This window comes from Oreochromis aureus, linkage group 18 (assembly GCF_013358895.1).
Source record: "Oreochromis aureus strain Israel breed Guangdong linkage group 18, ZZ_aureus, whole genome shotgun sequence".
Taxonomy (NCBI): Eukaryota; Metazoa; Chordata; class Actinopteri; order Cichliformes; family Cichlidae; genus Oreochromis; species Oreochromis aureus.
In genome coordinates this window covers 12768985-12791175 of record NC_052959.1, presented here as the reverse complement: position 1 = coordinate 12791175, position 22191 = coordinate 12768985, and the positions used below count along the sequence as shown (strand labels likewise).

The window sequence follows — 22191 nt, the reverse complement described above, 5'->3', positions numbered from 1 at the left end:
TAAAACATTTGTTCTCTTTGAGTTACTTAGCAATGGAGCAGCTGATTATTTGAAATATTTGACTATTTTTTGTGAATTGTTCTTTTTTATGTATTATGACATATGATTTCTTTTTCGCAGAGGCAATTTTATAGTCTATGAAGTACTACTGACACAATTATTCCTGGTTAGCTATGGAAAATTGTATTAGTTGCACAGCAAGATTAGTAGTGTTGACGCAAAGCAAGGAGGTCTTGGGTTTGAATCAGTTATCTGTGTGGAGTTTGCATGTTGTCCGTGGGTACTCTGGCTTCCTTCCTTCTAGTCCATGGTGATTTAAATTGCCCATAAGTGTGAATGATTGTCTGTTTCTCTTTGTTGGCCATACAGAGGTTGGCCTGTCCAGGTAGCTCATCCTATGGTAAATGGCATCAGCCCCTGTTAACCTGAATTGGATAATTGGAAGAGAATGGATGGATTTCTTTTTTTTTATCTGTGTTTATTTCCCAGTGACTCATTGTTATATATCAGTTATCCTTAACACCTGGCTTGGACTGGCTCAATAAATCACTGTATTAAGTCTTAGTTAATGTGTATTATGTATGTTTTATATTTGTCTTAAGCTATAAATATCTGTATTTTTTAAAACTCATTATGTCTTCCGTGCTCTCTGTGTGATGTTCAGAGCAAAACAGGAAAGGAGATAACAAAGGCTTTGCTTTCCAGCTTTGCTACACACCTCTCATCAAAACATCAGTCTGTCTCAAGCTTATAGCAGCACATGTGCACTTAACAGAAGGGGGCCCATGGGAGCCTGTGTCCTTCACTCCTTCCTGTGTGAAACTCAGAAGCAGATGAATGCAGGCCAGTGTCCAGCTCCCTCTAGTGGCAAGAAAAGCACACGCTTGAAAGATTTTCCACTTCCTCTGCTCTGAATCTGCCTGCTCTGAAGCCTAAATCTGCCAGTCTCGAGACAAATATGTCTCATTTAAAGAAAATAAACTGCGATAATGATATACACATTACTCCAGACGGCTGTGAAGCAATCATGCTGCATTTGACTGTGCATTTGTGTGTGCACTGTGTGCGTGGGCACGTGCATAATGACATGCATTTATTTTAATGAGTGCATTCAAAACCACACGCGACAACATTAGCAGTCAATTATATAATGCCATTTAATAGCAGTACTCCAAAGATTGATGATTATTATATCAGCAGTGGCTTAGTGACTGCAAAACTTGGCAGGCATCAGTCAAATGAGACAGCTCAGCTCAGGCTGATGTCAGGCCTGCGGCTCTACTCTAATGACAGGAAGGAAACTGCTGAAGTCTGCGTTCAGCCAAAAGTCACGTAAATACTGTACATACGTCTTATTCACAGTATTATCACCGAAAAAATAGCCTCGCACTTCAGCAACCGTGCTGCCTTAGAAGACCACGGAGCCCCCCCCATCCCTGAAACCACACAGGTACACAACACATTCAGGATGGTTATTTACATTATTCACAAATGTTATACAGAACAGCTCCCTTTCAAAAAGAAAAGAAAAGAAAACCCCACACAGTTTGTGCTTTTCCTTATTACTGCACATTGTAATGGTGCCAAACAAAAGAAGTGATTACATTCATTCACTCGGGATGCTGACGAGCGGTTTTCAAGATCCTCCAGTATGGCAGTTGGTTGACGATGACAGACAGACAATCACCAGACTACAGACTACACGACGAAACGTCCATAATCAGGAAATGAGCTACACAGTGTTCCCTCAATGCACTTCAGTCCATTTGAGGGTTTGCTTATGAACTACTTATAAAACATTATTATTATTGTTAGATAAATGCTATTCAGTTCATGTCATGGCATCAGCGAAAACATTAACAGTGTTGATCATAAAGGGCATGACAGAGTATGTAATGTATGCTTACATATTTACAGTATATGGCGTGATGTATTAAACCTAAGATCAGGGGTTTTTTCCGGTCTGCTTTGCTCTCTATAGATCCAAAACGCTTTGGAGATACATCAGCTGTAGAAACGTCAGCCTTCTCTTGAATATAATGGAAGCACATTGCAGTTGCCTTGTGGTGCACAAAGTGCTGAAACACTACATTTGAAAGATTCAGCTGCAATATTTCTACAAAAAGTGTTACTTGGATAAAAAAAAAAACAGCCCACAAACCTTGATGTAGGCAGTTTCATGGAGGAACCAAACTACATCAGCCACATATGTCACCATGCAGAAGGAAGCGTCAGGCTCTTTCTCACCAATGATTAAACGTTACGGAGAAAATAGTTCCAATGACAAACTGCTTACAGCAAGCTTTGTTGTTTTTCTGTTTTTTTTTTTGAGCAACTGCATCAGGATATGTGGAAAGTGACATAACTGCTGAGTTTTTATTTTTATTTTTGAAAAGCACAGGAAATCGCCATCTCTTCCCATTATATTCAAGAGCGGACAAGTACTTCTACAGGTGATGTTTCCAAAGGAGCAACTCACACTGGATGGATAAAATAAAACAAAGCAAAGCAGACCAGAGGAAGAATACATACATTTCATTTGAGAGGTGAACCGTCGCTTTAAGTAGAAGTAATTTACAAACAGACCCTCAAATAGTGTTTTTAACATTCAGCATCAGGAGCGTCACATAAAGAGAGCTGAAAAAAGTGTATTTTAACAACAGTACAAGTCGGCATCTCAATGAAAAAAAGAAGAAACATTCATTGCGTTACGTTAAAGGCAGAATTATAAGAAGTATACTGCAATAAGTGAGTTCTTCAACACCACAGTACGTGAGGAAGGTGCACTGCTGACTTAAATTATGTTTTCATGGCACTTTTAAAGTTTCTCCCACTCTTTTTTTTTTTTTTGCTTCATTAATCAGGCATCAGTAAATCATTCTTCACTTGGGTTTTGGCACATTGAAGTAAAGAAAAGAAAAAAGTCTTGGACATTTCCATCTTGGAGCAGGTCACTGTGAGAATTTTCCACGTTACTCTTATAATGAGACAGTAAAATGCATATTTTTGTTTCCAAGCTGATGCCTGTCTATATTTTTTCTAAGTTACTGTTTGTCTAACATTATGGTCTCACCTAAATTAAAGTTTACTATGTACATATAAACCATATGTTGCAGGTCGCTTCGGATTCAGCGCAAACCAGCATTCATTTGTCGTCTAGTACAGTCAGCTGTAACAGATTCTCATTGTTTCCCACAGTAGTTGTAGTTCTTGCACCTTCATATGATCGTGTTTTTCCTGCCCTCTTTATCTGGTCTCTGTTTTACTGCTGCAACACGTTTAAACCGTGTTGTGTTGATCTAAAGGCCGACCATTTCGTGGCACCGCGGACACTTTGATGGGCTGAATATATAGTCCCATTTGCCAGCTGAGAACATTTCCCCTCACCCCTATTGGCTCTAAGATGAGCCAGAGGTTTCAATCATCCCCACTGTAACTGTCACTGTGCTCTGTATTACATCTGTGGGACCTTGACCCGCTGTGAGCCTAAGGGGAAATCTTGCCCCGTAAAACTGGACTGCGTTCTATAATGCAGACCTAATGAATGTGTCTGTGTGTGTGTGTGTGTGTGTGTACGCAGAAAAAACCCTAAGGTGGCAGTGAAGGACAAGGTGTTCTTACACTGCAGTCCTTGTACATTATATTCTCCAAAACACCTCCTGCCTTGCCGCCTTTCTGTCTATCTTTCTGTCATTTGTGATTTTTCTGTCAGTCCAGTGCTGTGGTGCAATCCCACCTGATGTCCTTGTGGAATTATTGGTCGTTATAGAGTACACAGAGTGGAAGGAAGAAACGAATTGAGCGATGGACAGCCGAGATGCCGTCATTACAGAGAGCATGCATTTGGCAGGAATAGTGCTGACGTTCCAGTCCTGCGCCCTGCACTCCAAAGACGTGAGTTATGGTCCCATATCCCCACGAGACAGGTTAGAGGCATTTGGCACACAAGTCATGCTCCTTCGTATACACAGAATACTAAATACCCACCTGTACAAATACATGTATGCAAGTCTTGTATGTGTGCAGCAAGGAGAAAGAGTGGGGAAAAAAACTGAAGGACTTATAGGTTCAATATCTGTCTTGAGAGAATGGCCAGTTTTTTCACCTGGAGCTTCAGATACTTTAAAGATGTTCAGAATTTCCAATTTCACTTCAAGTACCCAGTTGGCAATCACACCAACAGGTAATGCAGTGGGGAACAGATGGCTAGCAGTCTTGTTAATGCTATCCATGAAGGGAAAAGCATCCCACTATTGCAGGAGCATTCGACTGGCTCTGCAGTCAATCTGCACAGGGAACGCAGTATCTAAGTGCCATGTCCATTTTCATCCTCGTCCTCTCTGCTCCCCCCATTCTGCTCTCTTTCCATCTTCTTTGCTCCCCTCTATTCTCTCTCTCTCTCTCTCCTCCCTCTCCCCGCTGCCACTAAGATCAGGAGAGAGAGGCAACTCTGCAATGCAGACACAGCAACAACCTCAGTCCATCTGACCAATTAATGTGAGCCAGGATATGAGCGGCAGACCCAGCAGCCAGTCATAAGGAGAGGCTCATCACGGGGTGAAAGAGGGGTCGCCTGAGAGACTGACAGAAAAGATTATGGAGTGGGGTAGTGGGGCGAAATGACAATGAAATAAAGATGTGGGGAAAAGAGAAGGGAGAGAGTGACAGGCAGAATAAAGAGTAAGGACATTTCTGTAAACAAAACAAAGAGCTCTGGAAACAGAATTGGTTTCCTCCACAGTCACTGGCCAGCCTGAGTCCTGTCACTGCAGTTCTTCTTACTCATCAGCTGGCTGAGATCCACCAGCTCACCCAGCTCCCCTCGCTCCAGGGCCCCTCTCAGGAGAGCCCTGCTCAGCCCGGGGTTGTGTTGCTGGGACACATAAGCTTGGCTGCTGGGAGCGGGCATTGATGGGGGAGGCAGGGGGACGGGGACCATCCCGTGGCTGCTGAGGATGTATCCTTCCTGGGCTGGCCAACGCAAAGGCAGTGGCTCGCTGTACTCCATTGGTGCGCTGGGTGCTGAGACCACCCTCCGACGCTCAGGTGAGTCCTGGGGGGTCATGGGGTAAACATATTCTACTGCAGACTTCCTGAGCGGGGCTTTGGGTGTCCCCTTTGCTTTTTCTTGCTTGCTCAGACAGACATAGTGCTGGCGTGGCGTGTCATTCACTCGGCTGTCGCCGCTGTGTCTTCCACCTCCGCCTTGCTGGAAGAGTCTGGTGGTCAGGTAAACAGAGGGGGGCATGCGACAGGGTGAACCCAGACCTACAGAACCTCCCCCGAGGTAGGTCTGACTTGTGTCCCACCCTCCAGAGTTGGAGTCAGACAGCCGCAGGCCTCTGCGTTTCTGCTGGGGTGTGTGCTCCGGGGTGGGCAGGAAACCGGGGTCTAGCTCTCCTGACTTCACCCAGCCGTTGGGCATGACAAACAAGGTCTCCCCGCCCTGGGAGCAGGGGCGCTCCCCGCCTCCCTGCCGTGTCACGCTCAACACAGAGCCTTCCATCCCTCCGCCGCTACTCAGCAGGCCTCTTTCACGCCGCTGGATGGAGGCCTGGGAAGCGGTGCCATGGCGACGGTTTGCAGGTTTGTGGGCCATGATCCAACACACAGCAAGGCCCGAGAGCGCCGCCCCTATGGTGAATGCAGAGACTGCAGATGCCACGAGCAGGTTGAGCGAGACCAGGCTCTCCGGTTCAATGAGCAAACTCTGTTGGAGAATTCCTGAAGATTAAAAGACACAGTTACAAAGATGACATTTAGTAGAACACTCCAATGACCGTCCTGTCTCAATGTGTGACCGGAGGCTGTAGTTTAAAATGATTATTATTACATATAGTCCTATTCTGTTACTTAGCACTTTCCCGTCTCTCGTATCATGATAAATCAAAAACTACAATAACACTCCTAAGTGGTGATCATCATCTGCAGCATTATAGGATTTCTTTCTGTGATGATTATGTTTCAGAGTAACTTCTCTCCAGTTTGGCCTTGAGGCTCCACGAGCTCTGGTTCAGAGATGCCTGCACTTGTCATCAGCACAGCTAAGACCACAGCAGCTCCCTTTCTCCCTCTCCTCACACTTTCCATCCTGCTGCCTGGCCAGAGAGTTGCTCCTTTGCAGCAAAGCCTTACCTCAGTGTTTCCACCCAGCTCTAATAGCTCCCGTCTGCAGACACAGCACCACATGCCTGTCTCTGGCTCAGCCTCTCCTGCGCTTTCACCGCTTGGATTACAGTCTGACAGATGTGCAGCTGGGTATCACTGACTTCCAGTGCTATCTGTTGTTATATGTTATTTCAAGACAAATGAGTATGGTGAGGGCTTGGAATGTGCTGCGTATCCCTTTTCTGTTGTTTTGTTGGAAATTCCGAACCAGCTAAATGGATTTTATGACGCTGAATCTGGGCTACAGCAAACGGAACACCTCGTAAAAAACAAAAAAAGTGCTGTAGAGGAAATGCCTTTTTTTGGTGTTTTCCACTGACTCTGTGGATTTCAAAGCAAGGTTCAAAGAGGGCCTCTGTGGTACTGCTGCAGTGACATCTGAGCCTCTCAACAGAAGCGGGATGTAGTGACACTATGCTCAGCCATTTCCTGCTCGCGTACCAGCCAAACCCATTCCTCGCTATCAGATATATGACAAAACAAAACCTCATATGCTGAATGATGTGAATGCACTAAATGTGCATTTCCAGTATTGTCTACACACAGCTGCACAACTTTCACAACTTTCACATCCATCCTAATTAAAATGTCACTCTTGGATATGTTTTGACCTGAAGGAAGTGAGACCGAAACCAGAATCTCACTTCTTCTTCCACCTGATTCAGCTCTCACAAACATACAAGCATTCAGTTTACATGCTGAATGGATCTTGCTGAGCTTGCTGAGTAAATCATGTTACATCCTTGATAATTAAAATGAACTTAATTCCAGAAATGACTGTCTGTACCTCCTCACTTGGTACTATCAGAACATAATGTTCAGTGACAAATAGGCAGGTGTAATGAGCGATTGAACCACTAGGTGGAGCCTGTCCTCACTCGACTGTACACAGCCAGCAGCATCCATGTCATACTGCTGCAACCTACCATCACAGTCTCCGAGGTGGGAGGTGGTGTTTCCATACTCCACATCTTGCTGAAAAGGGAGTCTACGAGACACAGAGATCACAGGCAAAATAATCAGAGATGTATTTTTAATAAAGACAGCACACAGCAGGAAACATGTTTCCTTAATTGTTATATAGACACATGAATACTCATGGAAGAGCGCATTGAATGAATTTTGATGCCTGACTTCACAAATAAATAATTTACAGCTAATCAATGAAAATCCGACCCTTTTCATGCTCACTTTTGTGCAGAAAGTTGTATGTGAATGATGATGTTTGTTAGTAGTGATCAATAAAAATTGATATAGCACATATGGACCTAAGATTCGGTGTTATGACATTTTTGATCCCATTATGGATTTTTTTTTTTTTTCTTTTCCACCCTTCAGAGGATCAAAGGGTGGGGAGCATGTGTTGTGATTTACAAGCTGGTGGAAAAAGAGGGGAGGGGGGAGCTTCATAAAGAGTCCTAATAGCAGTGTTGGACCTCCATATGCTGTCAGAACAGCTTTGATGTCTCTTGGTATTGATTCTACTGGCGAAGACCATCATTCTCCCAAAAGATGCTCCCTAACTTAGTGTTTTGATTACGGTGGTGGAGGCTGCTGCCTAACAGTATGTCCTATAGATGCTCATTTAGGTCAGGCATACGATTTTCATCATCATCAAACTGTTCGGTGACCCCGGTTACCCTATGGATTGAGACATTGTTACGCTGGAAGTGGTCACTGCCATCAGGATAGAAATGTTTCACCATATAATCACTCAGAACAACTTCGTATTGATTTGCTGGGTCCCTACCCTCTAAGAGGAGGAGTGGACCCAGACTATGTTGGAAAATGCCCCCCATAGTGTAATAAAACCAATGGAGTCCCACTGATTATGGGTTTCAAAGACTTCATCAGTCTGTAGGTTCAGTTTCTGCATTTGATTCAGACACCTGCATTTTTAGTAAGAAATAATAAAAAATAAGCACCGACTACTGGTCATGGCAACAGAAATTTTATATTGGTTGTAATTTGTTGGTAAAGGCTTTTTAATGTAATAAGCCACAAAATGTTCAAACCTTTCAATGTATGCACGCTTATTTTACAGCATTAGTAAGACATTACAAAGAAATAACAAAATTAAACAGTTTGAAAGGAAAGCAAACTGTTCACTGGTTTTCCTTTATCAACATGTGTATTGGCACAAACTTGCTAAGACTTGGAGGTGGGGGCAGCGGTTAGCACTGCTGCCTCACAGGAAGAAGGTCTTGGATTCAAATCTGGGCTGTGGGCCTCTTTCTGTGGAATTTGCATGTTTTCCCTTCAATTTGTGTTAATGGTTGTGTCTCTTAGTTTCAGCTGTGTGATTGACTGGAGGTTCATTCATGCTAGCCTCTATACATATACATACATAGAGAGAGAGACCATTTAGGTCAATTCCCTGTGCAGCTCATACTGATTTTGCAATTAGATCATCTTCATTTGGAGGCAGTAAGCATTCACAGTGTTGTGTGCATGTTTGTTGTCCTCACCGTGTACCGGGTCTTAGAAAGGAGCAAGTGCTGCCTCTGGTCCAGCCACAGTATGGATCCCTGGAGGCCAGACAGCTCCTACTCACACAACAAGCAAACAATCAAAACAACATCATTAAACATCATTAAAATCCTCAAATGTGAAACGTGTCTGTTTTGAAATATGCGGAGAACCACTGAGATAATAAATCCTTGCGAGGGATTCGTTTTTATACGCCGCAGACACACATATTCTATCAAATTGTTGCTCGTTCACACTATCTAAGTGTGATTTATCTGCTGTGGGAATCAGGTCCATGGCACAGTGTTCAAAACACCTTCCTCATATAGACAGAAAAAAATACAGGTGCCTCCTTTGTTTTCACAGTCAGTCAACCTCTTGTGTCAATTTAAATATCATTTGCTAGCAAAACAAATTTTCTCAAAATAAATATTAAACCAAAGTAGCCAGCTGTGACATGCATATCCAAAATACAAACACGCAAAAAATGAAAATAGAACTGCAAATTTTAATTGGATGATAGCAGTACCAGGAAGTGAGAAAGCAGAGGAGAAATAAAAGGTGGCCCGGAAATAAAGCCTTGGCAAATGGCAGCTGCTAAAGCGGCCTAATTATTGGCCAAAGGAAGATTGAAGGAAAGGAAAATACTGTGAAAGACAAAAGTACCACTCACTTCATGCAGCGTGAGTGAAGGTGGCAGCGAGATGTGGGGACTCGGACCAGGCACGAGGGAAAGGCCAGCAGCAGAGTGTGGCTCGTTCGGTCCAGCGACAGAGACAGGAGCTGACGGGCCTGAGGAGAGTCCTCACCACATCTAGACACAGGGACAGAAAGTCAAGTCACATGTAACACCTCTGCACTAGCCTCATATAAGGGTCTCAGCTGAATTTTGCTGTCAACATAAACACTTAAACATGGCACAAAGCTCACCTGCCACTAGCCATTCTCATATAAGGGTCTCAGCTGAATAACTTGTGATACCATCATGTCAGTATGGACTGAAATGAAACAGTAGTTGAATCTATGCCATTGATTCTTTTGAGGCAAAAGTAGGTCCAACCTGATACTAGCAAGGTGTACCTAATAAAGTGGCCAGTGAGTGTACCTATAAATCACTGGTTCAGCAACGAAACATCATAACATCAAATATCCCTGAAACGTTTGGCTGAATGATTTGTTGCTGTCAACCATTTCCATTATTATTTTTTAATAATAATTTGAAGGTGCAGTGTGAGTAATTAATTGGCTCCAGCTTATTAAAAATGCAGATCCCATTTTATTGGCACTGTTAAATAATGAAAAAAATGTTTGTTTGTTTTTAATTAACATGTCATATTGGGCATTTTTTACCATGTAACAACAATTTTTGGCACAACTAAAACTTAACTGATTAATCGGTTGAATAACCTGCAGATCACCCAAAGTTTGTCCTAAATAAACAAATAAACAAACAGTTGAATATTAGATACGTAGGCAATAAAGGTTTTGGCAGCTGAAAACATTTTCTAGTCACCAACTCCCTGTTGCAGCTACATTTTCACACATAACTGCTGTGGGCTGAGTTGTTTTCAGTCACAGTAATCAGATTAACCAGGTGCTGAGTTGACATGCGTGGACAGTGAGATTATTGGTTTGTTGCATGAGTGATTGATAGGCTGTGTTCCAGTATCCTTCAGCCCAACCGAATTTAATGAGCAGGCTTAGTTTAAGTACCACGGCTAAGACTGCTGTCACTGCTGCTAAGAAAAAAAAAAAATGTCACCGCACTGCTTTAATTATACAGTCTATATGACTATACCTGTGATAGATACGGTCAAAGGAATGAAAGAATAGGCTTTTACTGTGAGATGGACTTCAGAAATGTAGAAAATCTGATATTTAATTAAGTATAAATGATGAAAGTTATTGGGTGAAAAGCACTGCTGCTCTGCAGTTATCAGCCAGAAGCCGTTACAGTGAGACTCGATATATGCCAAGGACAAAGATATCCTGCCTCATACTCACTTATCTGGGTTGAATCCCTCCACCTCCTCCAGAAAGACACTGCTATGAGAGACAGAATCTCCACTGGGAATCATTAGGAACTTGAGAATGGTCCCACGGGTTGAACCCAGGAACAAGACTGTACGGTTCTTATGGGGGCCAGCTTCTGTGTCCACCACCATAGCTGTCAACTGGTACCTAGAAACAGAGGTCATTAAAAAAAAAAAAGGTGAATCGACTTCATTTCCTATCCTATCCTGGCTGTTGTTTTTCAGTTTATCCTTTCCTTTTTCTTTCTTAGTTCTATAGAGCTACATGGATGCTGCTAAACAACTGAGTCACTCTGTGTACCGTCCCATAGTCTTGACCACCCAGGGTCTATGTCCCAGCAGGGGAACTGTCTCATCCATGAGCGGGTGGGTCTTGACAAAATTCAGCACCTCATCTGGCAGTGTGGTCGAGGAGCTAAATCTGGATCCCTGCACTGCACATCCGCCTGGCCTGCAGACAGAGGGAGAAGTTGAAAAGCAGTCCGAGAGAAAAGCCAGAGGAGATTCTTTTTTTTTTTCATTTGCTGGAGGCAGTATTAGAATATTTGCTGAATAGTGGTGAAATAGAAGTGAGACTGATAGTCGGAGCTTATAGGAGGACTTTACTGAATGTGAGACAGATGCTAAAGACAGCAGCACTGCAGTACTCTGCTTACAAGTCCTGCTTACATACACTTTGCATAATAATACCTTGGTTTAGGCACGGCTTCATCTGGTACAGGTGTCCAAATAGACTCGGGGGATTTTTGCTCCTTAAAGCGTCCCTCAAAGACATGAGCGAGCTGCTGCATGTCAAACACACACACCGCAGATCCCGGGATGCTACCAAACACAGGGGGAGAAGGCGGCGATGAGAAAACAAGAGCAACATTACATTTATTTGGGTATTACGTGTGCCGTGGTACCTGTTGGGTGGCGTGGAGAAGAGACCCAGGATGACATCTCGTCCCTGCATGTGGATGATGCCGCTCGTGGCGTGCAGGAGGTTGAAGTAAAAGTGCGAGTCTCCGGGGACGGAGCAGTTGAGCCGCGCCTTTAGAAACGTGGTCCACTGTTTCTCCAGGACGCGCTGGGAGCCACCCAGGTCGGATTTACACACACGGGCCACGCGGGACACCATCACCTAGAATAAGAAAAGGGAAAGTTTAACAAAAAACCCTTCAGACTAGGCAAGAAGAAGGAAGGAGAAAAAGGGAAGGAGCACCTTCTCCAGATGATGAAACTCCATGGCCATCTCTCTGAAGAAGAAGTAAATATGAGGCCCCCACTCCATGGCACTCACAAAGTAGGGCTCTGAGAAATTCAAATGAGAAAAACACCACAATCACAGTTACAGCACAGTCCCTGGAGTCAAACAAGGCTCCACAACCCCTGATATGGGGCTGCAGTGAGAGTCGCATCAACATGAACCGCTGCTGTCCACCAGCCTCGCTCATTAAATATTCATGTCCTCTTTAATTTATTGTTGTGGGTTAAGATTATACACATTACTTATCATTTATTCATCCAGCACTGTGCCAGCTTTGACCTGCCCCGGCTTGTTTTCTGCTCCATGGAAAACAGGCGCCTCGCTGCTCGGTCCAAGGCTTGTTAAAACCTTGAATCTGTGGAGTCTGACTAACCTCAATACATCACTCTGCCCGGACATGTTCCACTTATGATAAAAATCGATAAAACGAGAGCCTAATCGTGTCTGGTTTTGCCAAATTTAGCTTGCTATTTAACTCGCCCAAATTGTCTTGTGCACCTGCGAGCCACTTACGAAAAGATAGCAATGACAGTTTTTCAATTCTCTCTTATTTGTTTTCTGATTGTCTCTTTGTCTGGCTCTGGAGGGACATTTTCAATATGTCTGTTTCTAAAAGTACCTCGGAACCATTTGGAGTCGTGCTTGACTGTGCGCAGGGCAGGGCTGTCGCCGAGGCTGCGATAGATCACTGCGTCGATGGCCAGGAAGTCTGTCACGGTGCCGGTAAAGAGACTTCCATCTGACGGAGAGACGCAGGGAGAGAGGAAAGGAGGAGATTAAGAAGGAGGAGCAGAAGAAAAGAAGGGGAAGATACAGATAGAGCGATAGCACAAGGTCAGGAAGATTAAAACCAAACAAGCAATGCAGTGAGAGGTTTGACTATAAATCATTTGCAAAGGTAAACACAAGGGCACAGACGTTTCGATGTCTGGAGCTGGAATCTGAGTCTGATGTCGGCAACAAAAGCGACATTTTTCATCTTTACAGAGTAAAGCCGAGATGCTACCTGCAAATAAAGCCACATTGGCATGTCGTGGATCATATGGGCACCGTGCCATCCCACTGATAGGCTCTCCCACCATTTCTAGACTGTCTCTCTGCAAGAGGAATAAAAAAAAGATAAACCAACTGGCAGATACACAAAGAAAGGCTGGATGACAGATAGACGGATACTAACAGTGTAGTTGGCACACAGAGGGTTGAAGGCATTTGTTCCGCATACAAACAGTCCACCGTCCTGCTTGAGTAAAACCTTGATGAAATTACGACACTCTCCCTGTAGAAAAAACAAACAGACCAAACAAAAGGAAATTATTATTATTACAGAAGGAAAGGGGGGGTAAAGCTACAGGGCAGGCAAGGTGACAAAGATGGTTTTGAACAAAGCCGCTGCAAGACTGTCAGCGTGAAGTATGAAGAATGCAGCTTAAAAACAGCCCTGAGAGGAAATAACACTCTCAACCCCACTCCATCTGGAAGAACAACAGGATGGGCACTTTATAGTAGTCTTCAAAGTGGAGGCTGCTGATTGAAGTTTAAAGATGCTACCAGAGAGTCGGAAACTTGATGATCATTTCCTCCCTCTGTGATAGTATTTTACCACAATGTCTGATGGCGTGAACTTGAAAACACAGAAAATATACCTGTGCAGGTAGACGATTAACACTTGTGTTTTTCCGCAGCTCCGTATTTATTTGTCAGATTGGAAATAACTGACAGGATTGCTTCCCTTGAAATCACTTTCTTGTCAAGAGTCTCATGCCAGCTACATTGGATTGGCTTAAAGACTGAGAACAGGAGAGCACAGCTATTCCAGCACTGTCCAAGATCAGTTGCATCCACCTACCACCACCACCTCTGTAACATCGTTCACATACCTCATTTGCTTAATCTCAAAACTCAGAACTGCCATAGATAGATAGATAGATAGATAGATAGATAGATAGATAGATAGATAGATAGATAGATAGATAGATAGATAGATAGTATATACTGTATTTCCTTGTATATCTGCACGTTTCAATGAATTGTTGCAGCTTTTTCTCAATTTCCTAGAAAATACAAAGAAATGAAAGTTGGCACAAGAGTTTTACACAAGTCTGTAATAAGGAAATAAAAGAAACTTTATACAGAAAACGATTTAATTCCTTCTTTTGTAATTACAAAAATATTACCAGGAGCAAACTACATTAATTGCTGTTAAATTGTCTATAAAGATTATGTGTGTGTCAGGAGTTATAGCTAATCTGCAAGGATGCATTTGCGTGTAAGGTAGGAAAAGGATAGATGGAAATAAATTCTTTAAATTTAACTTCTAAAGGTAAAGGATAGAAGTTTAATGCTTATCACGAGCTACCCCTTTATATAAATAGAAACAAAAAATAGAAACGAAACTTTATACAGGCTGTCTGCATTCGCGTAGCTGTAGATATGTGCACAGAACAATGATAAAGGAAAATAGTGGCATCCAGACGACCCGAGTGAGTCAAGAAAACAGAAAAGCCTAAGCGACTTATTTACTGAGCCAATTTTTCCTCACATTCACATCGTTTCTTGTTTTTATACAGCCGTGTGAACTTCTGCAGTGACAAACAGGCTTTCATTGCCTCTGTGCAGTTATTCCACAGCGTTACTCCCTTGACTGTAATTCGGTGATATTTACTCTTGGTTCTTATTGCCGGTTTATTAAACATATAGTTTCCTCTCAGTGCATGATGTTTTTGTCTTCCTTCAAACAAATATTCCAAAGACTTGGGGATAATGTATGTTGTCTTGCTTGCTTTGTACATAATTTGGACTGTCAAGTTAAGCTCAACTGGGCAATTACATTTCTGTGAAAACTGCTGGCATAATGCAAATGAATGTAAAGTCCAAAACGTCAGACTGATTCTTTTAATACAGCAACTTCATTAGTGCCTGCTTACTATTAAGGTTCAAAGAGCAGCATAGGTTCTATTAAATGTAATGAAAGTGGGGGAATGCTGCACACTCACCTACTGCTTCAGTGTTGCTGGGCTTTAAAATCCAATCTTATAACATGAATTAGAGAATTTTAACTAACGCGGTTCACTTGTCTGTCCTCTGTCTCACATTCTCACCACTCTCCAGTGTTTATCCTCCAGACTTTCTTTGTTTCTCCTTTTATCACAGCGTTACTTCTTGTTTTTTTCCTCACTCCTACATCATCTCCTCTTTCATCTGTGGTGTTTGAAGCAACACCTTCTCCCTTTTCTCATCCCTCCACCTCATTCTTACTACCTGGTGGCTGCACTGTGCTCCTAATGTCTTTCCTCCTCAGTTCTCCTCCACCTACATGCGTCCCATTGCCATCTATACGTGCCTTCCTCAACTCATTTCAATTACCGTTTCCTCCCTGAGGCTGTGTCACTCTCCCTGCTCACTTTGCTCTATAATGTCTCCCCCTGCCTTTTTGGCTTAGGTTGTATTTTGCCGGTGGCATTGCTACATTTATACAGTATACCCCCCATCAGATAGTTATCCTAAATTTGATCAGATTCCCTTCATACTACACAGCACGGTCACCTTTCACTTTATATACACACCTAGAATTGTCCCACTTTCTCTGTCTTACCCCACAGGCTGAAAATGATATATAAAGGGAAAACTGGCACAATGCAGATGCTGAAGAAAAAAACCCCCAACAGCTTTCAAGCTCCATGAACATCTCTTGGCCCGGGTAATGTGTCACCGAGCTGGTGTGATTAAGCGATGTGCTGATTCTGTATCAACAAGATCAAATTTGTGTAAATACCGTATGCAGGTGCGCCCAAAGGGAATAAGGTTTCTGTAACAGCTGTTGTGTCTGTCCATGCGTGTGATGGTGTAGATAGCGTTGGTGCGTGCACAAGTGGATCTCAAAGTCAGTCAGCGTGCTGTGAACAATTATTTTACCTCGTGCTTGCCCTTCATCCGACACACTCGAATATCGTTCTTATTGGATTCCCAAGTCCTTTTCTGAAAGGGGATAAACCACAGTCAGACCTCCCTGCACGCTTGCTATGTGTGTATGCGCACATGCTTTTTTTGTTTTAGTGCATGTGTGAGTCTTACCTTGCTGTAAAACATCTCATCGCCTGCCATGTTATCCAGCTCCACTCTGTACAAGTCATCTCTGGAAACACACAGCAAGACAATCGAAAGCATCAGTTAAGCAATATGATGCAAAATTGACACAGTGAACCCACGTTTGTTTTTGTTTTTTCAGCAGATTTGAAATAATTCATGATTGTTAATCAATATGCCGATGGTGAGTCAAAGCACTGAGCCCGCAGGACGTTTTGTACAACATTCTGATGCGTTCAGAGTGAGAAGTGTTTGGACTGCCGCTGGAGTGAGGCGATTCATATTTTTCCATCTGTAAGTGTAATGTGAATGAGCAGCTTTTCACTTGACATTTAACGGCAACGCTGAATACATCGCCACTCGAAAAAACTGCTGAAAACGTCCTCCACGGAGCGACAGCAGATGGAAGCCGTGGCATCAAAGCGAAAGCAGAAAAACATATCAGTGCGAACGCATCAGTCGGAGGTGGTTGCTGTTGGTTACCTGGCTCCTATGTACAGCGTGCGGTTGACTTGGAGGACCGTCTGGATGTGCAGCTCCTGTCTTTGTGCTGAACGATGAGCTCGGCCCAGGAACACTGGATACCTCCTCACCACTGGCGTGAATGCACAGACAAAAAGACACAGACGAAAAAACTGAGAATTCAAATCCTTGCTCAAGTATTCTCTGACAGCTGAGGACGGCGTGACTACTTTTCCATCTATATATACCCAAAGTATTCAGGCAAGCCATCAAACAGCTTCTCTAACCTTCACTTTAATAGTGTCCTCACTCATTCTTGATGTTTTTGTTTCCAAAAACAAAGATAATGGGCAGAGACGAATGATGCAGCGGTTCAAGCGTGCTGAAACGCTGTTATCCTCTAAGTTGGTTTTTTTGTGCTTTTTTGCACTGTTGTTGATGCATGCAGCTCCACAATGGGAAAAACTGTGTTTAATCACTCTTGTTGTTATTTTATGATGATAAAAGGTGCTTCTTCCCTGTCTCTTCTTACCTTTGAGACAAATGAGGGAGTAAAAGATGAGGTTGAGAGAGAAGGTGGGAGTATCAGGCTACAAGAAAGTTTGGGAGAGGAGGTCTCCATAGGGAGCCCTCATCATCAGGAGACAGATTGGGAAAGCGCGTCTCTCGCTGTCCTTGACTGCAGGGGAGGGAGAGAGGACGTAGCGATCCATCTCCACCTGTCTCCTCCCTCTCTCTCCCATCTACATCACCTCATCCAATCCAACTATCCCCCACCTTTTCATCTTTCTCCACCTTTCAAGCTCTATTATGATCATTTCTCACACGCCACTGTGTTTATTTCTTGCCCTCTCTCATGCTTATTAATCTACTGCTGCCATGGAAAGATGAGGTGAGGCTTCTTTGTATCTGTATGCCTGGGTAGTTCGAAAGCAGCTTCACGCCAAGGCTTTGACCCTTGACCTCCAATTTCCACATCCACTGCAGAGCCATTCATCAGTGCTGCACATATACTGGTGCACAACACGTACACAAAGGCGAAGGACACATACCCTCCACAGGGACGTAGCTGAGTGGACTGGGTTCCTCTGGGAATGAGCCATCAGCCAGTTGAAGCAGCAGGAGAAGAAATGCGAGGGGTGGAGCCACAGTTGCCATGGCAGCAACACACATGCACTGTTAACAAAGAGAAAAGGAGAGAGAAAAATTTCATTGCGCACTGTCTGTGTGTGTGTGTGTTCATGGCTGGGAGTGCACACGGGTATGCATATTGGCATTCTGACAATATTTCTCAGTGCAGAGGAACAGGTGTGTGTGTGTGTGTGTGTGTGTGTGTGTGTGTGTGTGTGTGTGTGTGTGTGGTGAGAGAGACAGGGTCAGAAGTGCAGCGGGGTGACTGCTGCTGCAAACCTGGATTCAGCAGGGAGCAAATGTGTTTCTATTGTCTGCCTTAGAGGTGTAACAGGGACCTATTGTCAGAAATGTCACTCCATTGTCAAAGAGTCTGAATCGAAGGGGATTCTCACAAAACGTTCACACAGAGACAAAACACTCTTGGGTGGCAATGCTTTTCTAACTAATTGTGTTTCTCTATGTACATATAAAGGCAATAAAACGGGCAATTAGCCACAAAACAGAAAAGACTAGATGGCCTTTAGAAGAAGAATAAAGAGAGCAGAAGGTAGCGACCGGGGTAAGCTGGACAATGTCTTTCTGGTTGAAAGGACGCCCTAAATCAAAGTGGAGGAAACAGATTTTGGCCTTTAAAAGGTTAAGAGGCCAAATAAGGATCACACTGGTGCTGGATGCATGAAATACAGATGCAAAAATAAGTGACCAGCTTACTGCTTTAGCATGTTAGCTTTCAAACATTTGTTGATTTGCTGAGAACAAAGTGCAGCTCTTCTGCAGGAATTTGGTCACCAGCCAAAGTAATGATCATACATAAATGATCATATATATGATCATATATAAACTCTGACCTGTTTATGTCTCTATAACATCTCGGGCTGTTCATCATCTGTGAATTAACCAGTTGGTTCATTAAATGTGAGCGTCTTTAGAACAGACCAGGACTTAATGTACAAAAGGGAAAGAGGAATATTAAGAATTAAATTGTTTATCGTGCTATGGTTTTACTGGTCTTGCCCACTTAAGACCCACTTCAGAGTAATGTGGATGTCTCTAATCAGATTTCAGGGCAATTCATTTATTATTATTGAGAGATTTCACATGCAACCATACCAGTAAATGCTAACCTCCCGGCACCCGAGGTAGCATCAGGAGATCACTAAAATCGTTAGCATTCGTCCCTTTGGGTCCAGAAATGACTGCTTAAAGTTTCATTTCCATTAAATACTTGGATATTTTAATTTGAATGGCAACAATGAACCAACAGACACACTGGAATTTATACAGCCTGAAGGGGGTTACAACAAAGGGTTCAAACTCTTGCAGAGACAGTGGAACAATACTGCTGCACATAAAATGTCAGGGATAAAATGTGGTAGCCAAACCATCCAGCACATGTTTGAATTCGAAAGCTTTATTAGTACGCCTTTACTCAAAATGTCTATGGCTCAGCTGTAGCCGCCTGCGAGGTAGCACAAACTGTCTTTGATGTGGAAAATACTTTGAAAGAGGAGAGGCGATATAACGAGGAGAGAAGAAAAACGACAAACTGGGGAGAGCATAAAGGGCGGAGTACTTGGGCTTTGTCTTGGGTTTCTAACAGAGCTGCTGTAATTCTGGGAAATGTGAAGAATGACACAACGTAAATGAAAAGAGAGGTTGGAAACGGAAGAAGAGATCTGAGCAATATCAATGCTGCTCCCATCAAATCAACCCGAATACCATGTTCCATGTTTCCCCAACCCCGAGCCGCTTATTTCCTTTCTTCCTCCATCTCTCTTCCTCCATCGCACACCACCTCCCTTCGTTCCTCTAACTCTCATCTAGTCTGTACCCTGTTATAAAAAAAACCTCTTACAGTTGTTTTCGGTGATAGAAAACCAGTTTGAGAGGTAAATGTGTTCGTTTCTAAGGAGATGGCAACTGCTATTTGAGGTACATACTTAAGTACACAGTCACCTGTGTTGCCAGTACTTCAGACTTTGTGTAAGATTGAGAGACATGCTGTTTGAAGACATCGGTGAGCTGATGTGGGCTGGAGGCTATACTCTGGGGCCACTTCAAATGTAATTCTAGCCCAGAGATTGCAGGTTTGACATCTCTAAGCCTGCTGCTCATCAGATGCATTGGATGAGGCCTGAGGGGGAGTGGAGGGTTTGTTTCATCTGATCCTCCTTTGGGATACCCTGGACTAAAACAGATGGAGTCAGGTTTAGGGTCAGCCTCGTTTCATTATGGCCATAACACGAGGAGGGTCCACACGTGATGCTTAAGTCTACGATGAAATTCTGTCGCCGTCTGTGGATTTGAAAGATGGATAGATGGAATTAAATGAAGTGTGTGTTCCAGTGAGATTAGCTATCATACGCCTGAACACACCGCCGCTAAACAATTGTGCTCCTTCTGTTTATCTTAAGTTTGGTGACTTACACTGCTTTTCTAAATAGACGTCCATAAATTGTAATATATATCACTGAAAGGACACGCTTTGTTTCACTCTGAGCTTGCTTGACAATCATCATGTTTTTTTCTTTGCTGTGAATGAATCCACTTATTGCTTTTTGTATATTTATGAGCTCATTACAAACAGGAAGCAGTAACCACTCTGCAAGTGTTAGATGTTGCTAAATATCCAAAAATGAAAACAAATACAAACTCAAACAACTCTAGTGGTGTTTGCTGTATGTGGTTATGATTCCTGTGAAAACAATAGTTACATCTAGAAATACAAAATGAAAAACTAAAAAGTGCAGCCTGTAACACACATATTTGAATAAATTAGAGTGCTGTGGAAATGGGTTAAAAATACCCCAGGAGCTACTTCTGCAATTGCGGGGGTAAATGTTTGCATAAGTAGGTACTGGTATAGCTCACTGGACTGAGCAGGAGAGCCACATAATGTAAGCCTGATGCAGAGGTCTGTGTTTGAATCGTCTCCTCCTCCCAGCTTTGCTGTCGTGTGTCCTATCCCAATAAATGCTGAAAAGCCGCCCAATTTCTTTTAAAAAGGGATAAACAGTTAAGATTGTTAACAAATTGTTAACTGTGTTTATGAGCTTTTAAAATAGCTAGCTAAAATTGTGGAAACAAGGCCTAACAGCTGAAACTGTTCCTAAAGAATATATATATAGTAATCTAAAATTGATCATGGAACATGATGAGAAACTACTAGACAAACTGTGTTGTTAATTACACCTGTTTATCTGTTCATTAATGCAAAACTCAAATCAGCCAATCACATGACAGCAACTCCGTGCATTTAGGCATGTAGAAGTGCTAAAAGTTAGCTCCTGAAGTTTAAACTGAGCATCATAAGAGGCAAGAACTGTGATTTATGTGCCTTTGAATGTTCAGATTACTGTATTTGTACCCGTAGGTAGATTGAGTCTGCAGTAGTAAGTCAGTCATCCGTGCTCACGTGCACATTTTAAATACAAACACAGACAACAGGCAACAGAAAAGCATGATACACACAGTCTAATAAATTAATTAATAATTATAACAACAAAGAATCCACAACGCAACATGCAGGATGATGAAACTATGATTTGTTCATCTGATGATCTTGTGATGGCTGCTGCAACAAAAGTGTTGTTTTTACACTTTTATAAACCTTCAGAAGGAAGAAACAGGAAGACAAAGGATGTGAGTCGCCAAGTAAAATCAAACCAGCCAAACCCTGTATCTCTCTGGTGTAGAGCAATGTTGGTTCAGCTGTGGCGCCTTTAAAATATCAGCCTATAAGACCATTTAACAATTTGATTGGGTGAGTTTCTGTTCTTTACAGATATGTATCCAAACCATGGCACAGAGAAAAAGGATTAAAAAAAGGATTCAATCAAAGCATGACAAAATAAAATCATCCTGGTTTTATCACTATGGAAATGAGAGCATTTTAGACACCAGTGCCTTTTTTTTTTTTTGCCTCACAGTTGCTTCAAAGTTCAGCTTTTAATCAATAATTATTTCAAGACATTTATGAGACTAAAGATACTCCACTGTCTGATCCTTAATGGACATGACCTCTTGTGTATGAATACATTTTCTAAAATTGATGATCATATCTTTTGTCTTAGACATTATTAATGACAAATGTGGTTGTTGGTGCCAGACAGATAGCCTGGGTATTTCAGAAACTGCTGATCTACTGGGATTTTCCCACACAACCATCTCTAGTGTTTACAGAGAATAAGCCAAAACAGAGAAAACATCATGTGAGCTGCAGTTCAAATGGCTTGTTGATGTTAGAGGAGAATGGCCAGACTGCTTTGAACTGATGAGAAGGAAACAGTTACTCAAACAAATATTCATTTCAGCCAAGGTATGCAGAGCAGCCTCTCTGAACACACACATCAGACCTTGAAGCAGATGGGCCACAGCAGCAGAAGAAGACTTGGCTGCATCATTCTAACGGTACAACAACACGAATGCATGGATCCATCCTGCCTTATATTAACAACTCAGGCTTCTGCTAGTTGTGTCCTGGTTTGAAGGTATTCCCTTGGCTCCATCTCTTTATGACCACTATATATCCATCATCTTATGGCTGCTTCCAGCAGGATAACACAACCTGTCACAAAGCTCAGATCCTCTCAA

General features: G+C 42.8%; 1 protein-coding gene across 1 annotated transcript in view; it reads right to left on the bottom strand.

Annotated features, from left to right (window-relative positions):
• Positions 1-1132: 1132 nt before the first annotated feature.
• Positions 1133-22191, bottom strand: part of LOC116319256 (semaphorin-6B-like) — a 30624-nt gene continuing 9565 nt past the window's right edge. The window contains exons 2-17 of the mRNA XM_039601801.1: positions 17517-17640; positions 16486-16597; positions 15991-16051; positions 15832-15894; positions 13097-13195; positions 12926-13016; positions 12539-12658; positions 11875-11963; positions 11576-11793; positions 11361-11492; positions 10972-11121; positions 10642-10818; positions 9311-9451; positions 8637-8714; positions 7095-7156; positions 1133-5724 (exon numbers count right to left, since the gene is read on the bottom strand). Of these exons, the coding sequence (XP_039457735.1) occupies positions 4742-5724; positions 7095-7156; positions 8637-8714; positions 9311-9451; positions 10642-10818; positions 10972-11121; positions 11361-11492; positions 11576-11793; positions 11875-11963; positions 12539-12658; positions 12926-13016; positions 13097-13195; positions 15832-15894; positions 15991-16051; positions 16486-16597; positions 17517-17637 (2697 nt within the window). The 5' untranslated portion in view covers positions 17638-17640 and the 3' untranslated portion in view covers positions 1133-4741. The remainder of the gene's footprint in view (positions 5725-7094; positions 7157-8636; positions 8715-9310; positions 9452-10641; positions 10819-10971; positions 11122-11360; positions 11493-11575; positions 11794-11874; positions 11964-12538; positions 12659-12925; positions 13017-13096; positions 13196-15831; positions 15895-15990; positions 16052-16485; positions 16598-17516; positions 17641-22191) is intronic.